Source organism: Sus scrofa, chromosome 15 (genome assembly GCF_054392235.1).
Source record: "Sus scrofa isolate SSC_HxYL_T2T_F1_AM1 chromosome 15, Sscrofa_HxYL_maternal_Yorkshire_Landrace_v2.0, whole genome shotgun sequence".
NCBI classification, from domain to species: domain Eukaryota; kingdom Metazoa; phylum Chordata; class Mammalia; order Artiodactyla; family Suidae; genus Sus; species Sus scrofa.
The window spans coordinates 124,336,139-124,349,855 of record NC_139397.1 but is presented as its reverse complement, the minus strand read 5'-3'; the positions used below and the strand labels follow the sequence as shown (position 1 = coordinate 124,349,855).

General features: G+C 42.4%; 1 protein-coding gene across 2 annotated transcripts in view; it reads left to right on the top strand.

Annotated features, from left to right (window-relative positions):
• The first annotated feature begins 671 nt into the window (after positions 1-671).
• DYTN (dystrotelin) overlaps positions 672-13,717 on the top strand; it is a 59,002-nt gene continuing 45,956 nt past the window's right edge. Inside the window, exons 1-5 of one of the 2 annotated variants that reach the window (XM_021075388.1) lie at positions 672-690; positions 5,770-5,844; positions 9,721-9,922; positions 11,024-11,109; positions 11,629-11,729. In XM_021075388.1, coding sequence (XP_020931047.1) covers positions 672-690; positions 5,770-5,844; positions 9,721-9,922; positions 11,024-11,109; positions 11,629-11,729 — 483 coding nt within the window. Of the gene's footprint in view, positions 691-5,769; positions 5,845-9,720; positions 9,923-11,023; positions 11,110-11,628; positions 11,730-13,717 lie in introns of those variants that run through there. The other variant, XM_084999080.1, reaches the window with a different exon arrangement.

Genomic DNA, 13,717 nt, shown 5'->3' with positions numbered 1-13,717 from the left:
TCAGGTTTGTTAACTGCTGAGCCTCGAAGGGAACTCCGAACCTATCACTTTTAAAAATAGTTTTTAACTTATATTAAGAAAGGTCTTTATTCTAAGAACTGTATAAGATTTTATTAAAACATAGACCCATTCTTTTTATTGAAAGCAAACTGAATTCTATATTTATACATACACTCATATGTGATAAGGTGTTCAAATGGATAATATTTCTCAAGTACTTAATATGTAGAGTTACTTAGTAGTGCTATTTGAAATTTAAGCATTGAGCACTTTATATTTTGTCCTTCAAAATTCAAGTAAATGTCTATTTCCTGGAGATGAGAATCGAGCCCACTCTTAAAATTTTATAATGCCTTGAAAGTTCCGAGTATTGAGTATATTAATTTTGGGAGCCGTTTCCAGTGTCTGAGATACAGCTCTAAATCCCTAGAGACGGGACCAGTATAAGAAGCCTCTCTCCCGATTTCCTAATTTTTTATCCTCCCAGGAGATCTCAGTCTCCCTGAACAACTGGTAGTCATCACTTCACAAGTGAAGTGACTTTGTTTGGCTGCCTTTTTGCCCCCGACCCTCCATCCATCCACTGCGAAACCTCCTCCTTAAACTGTTGGTTCATTTCCAGGTACGACGACCCTCGTGTCATCCATCTGTCATTCCAGGAAATTTCTCAAATGGACCCAGATAAACAAGGTAAGTATTATTATTAAGTTTCTGGGCACAGTTAGCAAACCGAAAAATTAGGCGCAGATGTTGTATTTTCAGACTTCCAGATTACAGAAGAGTGGCATTTGGCAAATGCGTAGCTGAAAAACTACTGGGTGACTGAAAAGACTTTCTCTTCTTTCTAAACAGAAATTCATAATGTATTAAAGAGTATTAGGTGGAGTTCCTGTCATGGCACAGTGGAAACGAATCCAACTGGGAACCAAGAGGGAACCGGTTTGATCCCTGGCCTCGCTCAGTGAGTGGGTTAAGGATCCGGCGTAGCTGTGAGCTGTAGCATAGGTCACAGATGCGGCTCGGATCTGGCGTTGCTGTGGTGTAGGCCAGTAGCTGTAGCTCTGATGAGACCCCTAGCCTGGGAACCTTCATATGCCATGAGTGCAGCCCTAAAAAGTAGAAAAAAAAAGGGTATTTGGTCTGTTGTCTCCAAAGCACTAAAAATCGCAATAGACTTGATCTCAATATGATTGCACTTTAAATTGCTATGCAAATACATGAAAAGTGGCTTATCATATATATATGTATATATGTGTATACATATGACTTCATAGTCGACAATTAAAATGACATCACTCTAGCTATTTTAATGTCAGGACTAAGTTGACAGTAGCATATGCAGCCAAAGGTGAGAGTAAAATCTCACAGCTGTTACTATATGAATAGTTGATAAATGGATATGGAGAAATTAATTTCTTTTTCTTCCAGCATCTCTGAATACTAGGATAGGCCCAGGACTGGCTTATGACATTTTATTGCTGGATCTAGTTGCAGCCTTATCCCCCAGCTAGAATCCAGATTGTTGGAGTTCCTGTCGTGGCATGGCGGAAACAAATCCGACTAGGAACCATGAGGTTGCGGGTTCGATCCCTGGCCTTACTCAGTGGCTTAAGGATCTGGCATTGCTGTGAGCTGTGGTATAGGTCTCGGACTCGGCTTGGATCTGGCGTGGCTGTGGCTCTGGGGTAGGCCGGCAGCCGTAGCTCCAATTCAACCCCTAGCCTGGGAACCTCCATATGCCGTGGGTGTGGCCCTAAAAAGACAAAATAAAATAAAATAAAATCTAGATTGCTAACATGGCTTGTTTTATATAAAATTCCATAATATCTCAAGTTATTTGTTTGGAACAACATCCTGAATGGTTCAAATTATCTTTGGGTTTCTCAAAGTTGGGCTTTCATATAAGTAAGCTTAATACAAAGCAGTCAAAGCCCAATCTTCTCTCCCCAAAGGCGTGTTTCTTAAATGCAGTGTGTGTGCGTCCGAATCACCTGGAGGGTTTGTTAAAATGCTGGGCTCCATCTCCAGGGTTTGTGACTCGTGGGTCCAGGGTAGGGACCCAGAACGTGCATTTCTCACAAGTTTCCAGACCCCGCTGGTGCCGCCCACCTCAGACCACACTTTGAGGATCACTGGACTAAAATTTCTATTTCTGGCTCATCCAACTGGATGATGGAGAGTTGAGAGAAATTTTTGTACACTCTCAGTATCTGTAGAAAATGACATGGATAGATTCGGCTCAGCAAAATAAGAATCACTGGAAGCAAAACACGTTTCCCAGTCAAATTGCTTCCATGAACAAGACCCTATGTAGCTTGTATTATTATGTCTTTGAATATCTCAGATTACTCTGTTTATAGCTTTGGGCCTGACACATCCAGCATTTTCTTCCTTTTTGAGTTTTCTCCTGTCAGCAGGAAAAAAGGAAAAAAAAAAAAAAAAAAAAAAAAAAAGAAGAAGAAGAAGGAGCCTTGAGGAAGCAGGGCTGCTGATGAATGACCTGGGACTCTCATTCACTCTCCCTGCCTGCTCTATCACAGCTTGCCATGTTATGCCACATAACTTCATCAGATGACACTGCAAAACCTAATTTGACAGGAGTGTGATGGGCCAGATGGTAGAGCAGCTATAGAATCACTCTTCCACCAAGAGCAGCATCTGGGCACCTGCAGACTCCCTAGTTTGCTGATTCTCTGTATTTTGTGGTGCATTTGAGAAGAACCAGGGCGCAAAAATTGGCCAAATTCCAAGAAGGAAAAACAATGTTGGGTATTACATTTTTGTAAGTCATGTCCACACTCTTACGGCCACTCTCTCTTTGTTTTTCCTTCTCCGGACTTAGTGCAGTGGTGCGACTCCTCCCCTACTCTCATGCTGGACTCTTATCTGAGAACTAAGCATTTTTAAAATAGAGGGAAATATTAAACAACAAAAGACAGTAAACTGTGGGTCTTTGTTCTGGTTTACACCTGTTCAAAAAAGAAAAAACAAGACACGGAGGGTTTTTAAAGAAGTTACCTTGTTTCATGACATTAGGCACAGCCCACATTCCCCCAAGGTAGGTGTCTTAGTCTCATCATCATATATATATATATATATATATGTATGTATTTGTGTGTGTGTGTCTTTTTGCCTTTTCTGGGGCCACTCCTGCAGCATATGGAGGCTCCCAGGCTAGGGGTCCAATCGGAGCTGTATCTTCTGGCCTACACCAGAGCCACAGCAATGCGGGATCCAAGCCACATCTGTGACCTACACCACAGCTCACGGCAACACCGGATCCTCAACCCACTGAGCAAGGCAAGGGATCGAACCAATAATCTCATGGTTCCTAGTCGGATTTGTTAACCACTGCCTCACGACGGGAACTCCTCATCATATATTAGTCAGTGAATCAATACATGTTTATGGAGAAGCCAGGGGTGTGTTGTAATGACTCAAGTGTGGATGGGACCTGGTTCAGCACCATAATCCCCTGGGTGGCTTAGCATCATGCCTGGCACTTAATATCCAGGTGTGGAACAGCCAGGACCTTGCCCCACAACAGTCAAGGGCAAGAAACAGCCTTTTCCAAATGATACTTAGGTCACTGTAGCTTGGCATGACATTTAGACTGAATTAAGTGTAGGAAGCAGCAATCCCAAGACAGACAGAAACTGTTTGGTGTTGAATCCTGAACATCTGGTCTGAAGGGTTCAGAACATCTGGTTTGAAGGGTTCAGAACATCTGGTCTGAAGTGCCATCATGGCCACCACTCCCTCTGCTCTTTGCCTTTGCCTCTGGGGTCCACTTGAAGACATGGACTCCATGCCAAGACTGGACAGAGAAATCCTTGCTCAGAGTGGTGTCTGGTCTCCCTGGTTACACCACGCCACCAATTCCCTCCACCCGGAGAACTGCTGGAAAGGGCAGCCCTGGAAACAGCCCCCAAACTTCACCCCAGGGGGGCATCTCCCACCTTTATGTCCAGGTATTGGCCTCTTTCTCCCTCCAGGAAAAAGAGAGTCATCGCTAGAACAACACTGAAATCAAGATTGTTTTTCAAAGGCAGGGGAGACTCCAGAATGTCTATACATATGGGTCAGGGAGGAGGAGTCAGGATAGAGGATAAGGTTGAGATTCAGACCATGGAAGGAAATTCCAGAATATCTACATATATGGGTCACCTGCTCTTCTGGCCACCTAGCATCTGGTCACATCTCTTCTGGTGAACTCGTGCACCAATTTTACTTTGGAAGAACAACATGCCTCTGATCTTCATCCATGAAATTCTGGTAGTATTGATTCCAACTCTCCTGTTTCCAGGGGTGGCACTGATTCTTGGATGACTCCCAAACCACTGGCTGCTGAAAAGCTGGTAAATCTCCCAGAGGAGTAAAAAGAGCGTAGACCTTGGAACACCCACGCAGAAATGGGCATAGAAACATTGCTTTTTCATTCTTTAAGTTCTCCCACTGCTGTAAGAACAAGGAAGAAATTAGTATCACCATAAATGACCCTGCCACATATGTTTGAATCAGTGCAATCCCCAGATCAATCCCTTGCTCAGGACCTGCTTAGCAAAGGCGAAAGAGCAGGTTGTGTTTCTTGTCACAAACTCTTCTCCAGCCTACATACCAGTTACTCCCAATGTCCTGAGTTTTATGGTAATCAACTGACAATAAATTTGAAGCTAGTTTTATTTTCCTCAAGGCGTCTTCCCTTCAGCATTATAAATAGAAGTAACTTGTGGGCTCAAAGCTTGTTTGCATGAGAAACCTTGCCTCAAAGTGAGCATGTTGGCTATAAAGTTTATTTAATCGAAATATGTTATCACAGGAAATATCAGAGATGCAAAGTTGCTTGGCGTTTCTTTCCAAATCTGGTTTCCTCTCTCACTGCCTGTTGCAACAATTCCAAATCTTTCCCATTCCTACCAGCTCCTCCCAACTCTGAGTGAACCTGTCCCCAATTTCATAAAGAAAACAGAAGCTCTCAGACATGCCCCCTGCCCACATCATCCCCCTGTATTCTTCCTCTCAGGGAACAAGAAAAGGGAGACAAAAGAAAAAAATATTTCAAGAAAGTTTTTTAAAAAGTTTGCTAAATGAATGCCTGGATAGCTTTTGAGTCATTTTCATAGATGTATAAATACATGTGTGTACATATGATTAGAATATATTAACAAACTGAGTGAGCATTCTACAGTTTTTTTGTTTTATTGGTTTTTTTTTTTTTTGATCTTTAGTGCCAAACCCAAGGCATATGGAGGTTCTCAGGCTAGGGGTAGAATTGGAGCTGTAGCCACTGGCCTACGCCACAACCACAGCAAAGCCAGATCTGAGCCACCTCTGCAACCTACACCTCAGCTCATGGCAAGGCCAGATCCTTAACCCACTGAGCGAGGCCAGGGATGGAACCTGCATCCTCATGGATGCTAGTCGGATTCATTTCCCCTGCACCGCAATGGGAACTCCGATAGTTGTCTATCCTATTGTTTCATAAGGGCATTTCCCTTTACCATAAAAAGTGGACAGCTTCATGGATGAGTATCCTCCTAGGGGCATTCCTCAGTTCGTTGGGCTCAGAGGAAGCTCACTAGGATCACTCGCAGCCCAAGGTAGTGTGGGCCATTATTTGTTCCCAGGTAGGAAAGAGAGCCCTAGGCCTTGACTTCCTCACCTGGAAAATAAAGTAGAGCTACATACGCTCCAGGATTTCTTTCCAGGATGTGGGATTTATCTAATGAGACCGCCCTTTATGTATGACATTTCATGTTTTCTTTACAGATGCTCTTAACAGCATTGAGAATTCCATTTATAGAACAGCCTTCAAACTACGATCCCTACAAACCCTGTGCCAGTGTAAGTCCAGGCTCTCTTGAAACACTTGAAATAATCTGACCCTGATGTGTCGCGTAAAATTCATAGAGAACCAAAAACTCCCCCATGTGAGTGACTGCCGGATCCAAAAGATTGGAGCTGTGCATTTACCCTCCTTGTAACAAAGAAGATGGGGTAGGGAAGATACACCTTGTATGCTCAACCCATTGGCAGCTTTGCTGACTGACGATAGACAATAATTTGGGGGTGAGGATTTTAAGTCTTTTTGGTGTTTTGGGGGGGTTTCTTTTTTTTGTAGGGCCACATCTGCCACATATGTAAGTTCCCAGGCTAAAGGTCAAATTAGAGCTGCAGCTGCCAGCCTATGACACGGCCACAGCAACTCGGGATCCAAGCCACACTGCAACCTACACCACAGACCATGGCAACTCAGGATCCTTAACCCACTGAGCAAGGCCAGGGATGGAACCAGCAACTTCATGGATACTAGTTGGCTTCGTTAACCATTGAGCCACAATGGGAACGCCAGGATTTTAATTCTTTAACAAATTTTTCCTACTTGGTTTCTGGAAAAATTTTTTGTTTGTTTTCTTTTCAGGACATCAATATTGATGCAAAATACAATTACAAAATAAGTTAGTTTAATCTAACTTGTAGATTCACATATAAACTTTTCTAAATTCCTTCTACCACTTAAGATTTGCATTTTAAATTGTACCTCCTATTTCTCCCTGAACACGCAAAAGTAAATTCAGATGAGTAATCCTCAGGCCATAAAGTTTAAAAAATCTCTCGAGAGTTCCCTGAGAACTGCTCTTTGGCATTAGCATTTATCTGATCAAACGCCATAGTCTCTTTTCCTATGCTGTTATCCAGGCAAAATAAGGTAATATATGGTAAAAAATGTTTATCCTATAAAAATCCTCCAACGTGAAATGACTAGGGTCCTGGCTGAGCAAAACAGTAGGCATTGAGTATGTCTAAAGTTCTTGATTTCTGATCAGCTCCTTTACTGCATAGTAAGTTCTATATTGCATTAAAAAAAAAATCACATCATGGGAGTTCCCGCCGTGGTGCAGTGGTTAATGAATCCGACTAGGAACTATGAGGTTTGATCCCTGGCCTTGCTCAGCAGGTTAAGGATCCGGTGTTGCTGTGAGCTGTGGTGTGGGTCGCAGGTGTGGCTCAGATCCCGCGTTGCTGTGGCTCTGGCATAGGCCAGTGGATACAGCTCCGATTCAACCCCTAACCTCGGAACCTCCATATGCAGCGGGTGCAGCCCTAGAAAATACAAAAAAAAAAAAAAATCACATCATGTGAAATGGTTGATGACATATATTACAGCAGACCTAAACGAAATTGTGTTACACCTCTCCTGAAGTTTGAAATGTTTTATATTTTGCCTTCTGCCTATAATAAATTTGATCGACCCATGGTTTTCAAGTTGTGTTTCTCAAAGTAGACTTAGGTGTGAGGTGGGGTAAGAAAGGGTCCGCAAGGTGGGAAAAAGAGGTTTGAGCTGGTCAGGAAAACCCAACAGACTCTTAGCTCCCCTACCAGAACAACTCTGTCTTTCTCTGTCTTCCGTATTGTCCTTCTGGGTAAGGGTCCTTTGAAAAAGGTATTCTTGTCTATACCTTAACCCACTTTTTGAAAATCCCTGAGGTAGACAAACCACTTATATTATCCCAGAAATCAACAAAAAGTAGGTCGTGCCATGAAGATTGACCCTCAGTAATGCTATTTTCCTGGAGGTCGTCTCCTATGAAAGAAAGTTAGCAGCCAAAGTTCATACGAGCTGCCATCGTTAACGCCTAGGTGTGTGCAGACTGGGGGATTTGAGGATGTACCCTTCTGAGCTTTTTATTACACCTGGCGTTATAAGCATGACTATAAATAAAGCAGGAAATAGTAACAACATAGAAAATCAGAAGTCGAAAAGTTCTACCTATAAAAAATATCCAAACAAAAATTGGGAAACAAAAAAAACTCCCAAACACCAAGATAAAGCATATCAAGAGCTCCAGGCAGCAGAATCTGGAGAGCTAGAGAGCATCACGGCACAAATCTGGTGGTGAGATTAATAGCCACCACTATTATCTGTTTTGCTGTAATACAGAGCTCTCAGCAGAAGACACAGCACCCTGTGTACAGCATGCCAGGCTGAGGTGATAGGTTTTGCGATTGAATAACGATAAAAGAGTTTGCAGCCTCCACCACCTGCAGCCAGGTTTTTATTAAAGTCACATCCCGAAACCTACTCTTCACTTCCTTAGACTCACCCCTTAAAAGCAGTATCAGAGAACAAATAAAACTTTTTATTATACTTGCTAGATTTCTTATCTGCGAGGTTGATTTACGAAGTAGAGAGAAGTGCTGGTTTTTATCATTTCACAGGCTTGAGCATTTTAAATGCCAGCAGCTTTTGGTGCCACCGCCATCCCCATCTCTCAGATGGCAAGGGGGTGTTTATTAATTTTGTCTGCCATTCTTCATCTGCAAGAAACCTTCATTCTTCCTTACATTCATTGCCTTATAAAACTTTTAGGGAAAAGTGATAAATATATATATAAGAAGTAAACCATTATTTTTTGTAAGCAATTTTAGCTTTATTAAATGCCTTCCTGGATAACAATACAGAAGGAATCAGCATCAAAAAAATAAATATGACTAAGGCAAAGGTCAGATCTAGAGAGTCTGATAATTCAGCAGCTGCTCTTTTATAGAGAGTGTTGATTGTTTTGTTTTGTTTTTTTGGGTCGCACCCATGGCACTTGGAAGTTCCCCAGCCAGGGATCGAACCCCTTGCCATAGCAGTGACCTGGGCTGCTGCAGTGACGGTGCCAGATCCTTACCCTGCTGCACCACAAGAGAACTCCCAAATGTGTTTTGTTTTAAAGTAAGGTAATTGCATTTGAATACACAATATTCCTTCTCAAGTTAAGCTGTGGACCGGAAAAAGAACATTTGAACATGAAAAGTGAACTTGCTTCAGCCACTTAATAAAGAGTATAAAAATGTTTTTCCCACCTTTTCACCACAGTGTCTCAACATCCTTGGAAGACCATCTTCAAGTTTCCCACTTCTTTCCCTTTTAATTTCCTTCTATAAAGCCACATCCTGGCAATTATACTGGGAATAATGTTTGAACGGTGCTTTATCCTCTGACGTACTTTTCCAACATCAAACTGACTATCAGAATAGTAATGGCTGAATTATACACAAGACATATGTATCCTAAGAGTGGTCATATCTAATTCCCTTTAAAGAAAATAGACGCCATTAAAAAGTCTTCATTAGGAGTTCCCATAGTGGCTCAGTGGTTAACAAATCCAACTAAGAACCATGAGGTTGCAGGTTCAATCCCTGGCCTTGATCAGTGGGTTAAGGATCCGGCGTTGCCGTGAGCTGTGGTGTAGGTCACAGATGCGGCTTGGATCCTGCGTTGCTGTGGCTCTGGCGTAGGCTGGTGGTACAGCTCCAATTAGACCCCTAGCCTGGGAACCTCCATATGCTGCAGGAGAGGCCCAAGAAATAGCAAAAAGACAATAATAATAATAATAAAGTAAAATAATAAAACAAACAAACAAAAACACTCTAAAAAAAAAAAAAGTCTTCGTCAAAGACTAGATTAGGAGTTCCTGCAGTGGCACAGTGGGTTAAGAATCCGAGTGCAGTGACTCGGGGATGCTGCAGAGATGCTGGTTGGATCCCTGGGCCCAAGGTTGCAGCAGCTGTGGCTCGGATTCAGGACTGTTCTCGGCCCTGGGAAATTTAAATGGGTGCGGCCATTTAAAAAGAAAAAGAAAAAGAAAAAAAAAAGACTGGGTAACGTTTACTTGTTTAAACCTTTTGTTCCCATCAGAAATGATGCAGCTCTTCCTCTCCTTCCTACAGTGGACTTGACTGACAGTTCTCTAATTCAACATGTCCTGCTACGTCAAAGTCTCCAGGAGGCAAGAGGGAGCACACTCTCTGTGCAGCAGATTTTTCAGGCTCTGCAGGAGCTGTTTCAGAGAGTCAGGGTGGAAAAACCAGGACAGGTGCACCCCAGAGCTTCGGAGCTCACTCTGAGCCTGCTCACGACGATGTATGACAGGTGAGGGCAAGGAGTCCATGCTGTGACCTCTCGGTGGGGGGAGTTAGTTGCCTCTGGTCATTGACTGGTTAGGGTTGTCTGATGTTTGCTCAAGGTTTCATATATATAAAAAGGCTTCTTTGTTTGTTTTCCTCAAATGTACTCCTCATTCCAGAGGGGAGCAAAAATGTGCATGCTTATCCACCTCGCTAATATAAGTGATTCATGGAGAGCAAAAGGGAGAAAAGCCACAATTTTCAGACAAATTCATTTTTGCTCAGAGAAACATGCACAAATTTTGCTAGGGCAATTATGTGTGTGTTTATATATACATATATGTGTATACATGTGTGTGTGTGTGGGTGTATAATTACACTTTTCTCCTGAGTCCCCAGTGGTTTATTTCTTTGCTTATTACTTTATAACAAATTCAGCTTCTGTTTGTGGGACAAGGTTGAATAACATGTGCATAAATGGCTAGCCTATTGTCTTTGTCTGTTTGGACGGCTCCCCCAAAATACCATAGACTGGGTGCCTTAAACCACAGACATTTCTTTCTCACAGACCTGGAGGCTAGGAAGTCCGAGGTCAAGGCACTGGTGAGAACCCAATTCTGGGAAGAGAGAGGGCCGTCTTTTGTCTGTGTCCTTACGTGGTGGAAGAGGCCTTTGATACATTGGTAGGTTTGGAGACTGCACGGCCAGTAGGCAAAGGGTGATTGGGTTCTAATAATAATAATGATACACAATTTTGCTCCTTCTGCCTGCCTTTTGTCCTTGTCTCTGTTGTTTGATGTCCTGGCTCATGAGCCCTAAAGGAGGTGAAACTGCCTGGTCCATGAAGACAGGGTAGACCCCTGGGTCCCCAGTGCCTAGTACAGTGCTATGTCCAGAGGAAGCACCCAATAAACATTTGCTGAACACATGAATAAAAGAAGGATGAAATATTGTCATTCAATCCTTAGTCTTGTCACATTCTAGATAAAGGAAAACAGACCATGAAAAGTGTGAACTTGGAATGCCATATCAGAAGCATCCGTTCATAGCCATGGTTTCTATAAACCACTTTATCGAGAATAACCCTGCCTTTCCCATTCTCTGTCTGTATTTTGTTGCCATGTAGCGCGGGAACGGGTTTTCTCAAGCTTGCACCTGCAGCCGCTGCCCTGATTGCCCTCTCAGGGGACAGCCCTCTTACAAAATACAGAGGTAACATATGTAGGAGTTTGGCGTGTCTGAAGTGCAGTGACCTCCCGATGTCTCCAACACATAATCTTCACTCACCCCTCTATCCCAGCAACACTGCTCTGATTCGGCATCTCTGCGGCATGACTTTGAATTTTTCAAGATGTGGATCTATGCTTTCTAACTATTCGTAATTCAGTTATCCTTGATATTTATTTGCGTAGAGATTATCCAGGCACCAGTGGTTATTATTCCTTTAAAGGCAGACTCTCCTCCCATCACCATTTACCAACCTTATGGTCTTCATCATGGATGGGCTGAATTATCACAAAGTTGAAATGTGAATGGATTTTCAGCAGTTATCAGATTATTTGGTTTGGGGAGCCTTCTAAATAACCAGCAAATAATCAAGAAATACCACTTTTCCTTTCCTTTCTCCTTTAAACCCACAAATAAACTGTTTAGAATTCAAAGCACGTATTCTTCGAAGATACATTGTGAGCCTTCAATTTAAAGATATCTTTCCTCCCTTTATGTCTCTAGCTCTTTTTCAGCTCTATGCAGAAAATATCAGGGGAGGTTATGATTCTGGGGCACGCATGACTCGAAGAGTTTTGAGAAACCTACTAACAGATCTACAACAGGTAAATCTCTAATGCTTAGGAACTCTAAATTTGTTCCAGTTATTTTGGTCACATTTATCAGAAAGGATCTGATTTTTACAGTATCAGTTCTACCTAAATATAGAACTGTTTCCTCTCTAGCCACTATTATCTGAAAATAGGCTAGTCTATCACAATTGCTTCCTAGCTGGTTTTCACAACTCAAGCCTCCCCTTCCTCCAACTCTGCCTTCACACCACAGCCAGTGACTCCTCCATGCCTAAAATTCTTCACCGGCCATTTCTGTCCATAGAATAAGGTCTAAACTCCTTAGCATCCCAATCAAATCATTCATGATTTGACCCAATCCTTCTCTTTTCAAAAAGATGTAAAATCCAGATTCTTATACAACTATAAAATGAACATGTATTCAGAAAAATTAGTAGTTTATTAATTAAAAGAGGGCTCCAGTGGAGGTTACAACTAGTTGGAAGAAATAACCAAAGAACAGACTAACTGCTAGATTAAGAATGTTACAAACGAATTTGCAGGTGGACACAAAACTGGCTTTGAGAGGAAGGGGAGGGCTGTCCCTCAACCAGGACAGAATTTACTTTCACATCTACAGATAAGAATTGTTTGCATTGTACCTTGTCTACAAGTTGACTTTAATCTCTTCATAATTTTAAAATAGCCTAGTCAAAGACAGTGATACATAGTCTTTATAGGTTCAGTTAATCCCTATTGAAAAAGATACCCAGTGGTTTCTTTTGCATATTTCACTCCTTACAGCCTTGTCACTGCTGCATATCAAAATCCCTACTGTACCTGCCATGCTCCAAATTCTCCATGCCTGGCTTCTGCAGTTGTGTCGGTCTACAACACCACTGCCTTTCCTTTCACTTGACGAATACTGTGTATCTTTTTTTTTTTTTTTTCCTGCTTTTTAGGGCTATACCCGTGGCATACGGAGATTCCCAGGCTAGGAGTCGAATAAGAGCCACAGCTGCTGGCTTATGCCACAGCCACAGCAATGCAGCATCCGAGCCACATCTGCAACCTACACCATAGCTCACAGCAACACCGGTTCCTTAACCCACTGAGCAAGGCCAGGGATCGAACCTGCCTGCACATGGATGCTAGTCAGATTCGTTTCCACTGAGTCATGATGGGAACTCCACAAATACTGCATATCTTTCAAGATCACTCAAATATTAGTTGCCTCCCCACTTAAAGCTTTTTAACTCCTTGTACATAACTGTGTTACAGTGCATGTCAAATTCTGTTGCCAGTATGTCCTAGATATATGCTTTTTATTTCTTTTCTTTTCTTTTCTTTTCTTTTGTCTTTTTAGTGCCGTACCCATGGCATATGGAAGTTCCCAGGCTAGGGGTTGAATTGGAGCTGCAGCTGCTGGTCTACACCACAGTCACAGCCACGCAGGATCCAAGCCACTTCTGCGACCTACACCACAGCTGAAGGCAACGCTGGATCCTTAACCCACTAATTGAGGCCAGGGATCGAACCCACATCCCCATGGACGCTAGTCAGATTCGTTTCTGCTGTGCCATGGCAGGAACTCCAGATATATGCTTTTTCCACTAGACTGCTTCTCAAGGATAAGAATCCCATCTCATTCATGTTTATGTCTCCAGTGGCTTGAAAAGTGCCTAGTACTAAGGCTTTCAGTAAAAGCTTAATGAAAACATAGATGAAATGCAACCCTGAATACTCAAACTGTTGATTTCCGTTATTTCCTGTGCCTTAAGATTGTGCAAATGTGACATTATTTTTATCCATACTAGGCAAGGGGATTTAACCTCCTTAAAGTAAATATGTTTCTTAAATGTTAAAAATGATTTAAAATGATGTAACCAAGCAAGATCTTCTGTAAATGGGTTAAGCAGGCTCTGGACTGTCTCATGAACTAGTGGTTGCTGTCCCACTATTTCTTTTGCTTCTGTTTGCAGGATGTCTCTGTTCTTCTTCAAGCCCCTGTAATGTCTTCAAACTAGGTTTTCTGCACTATG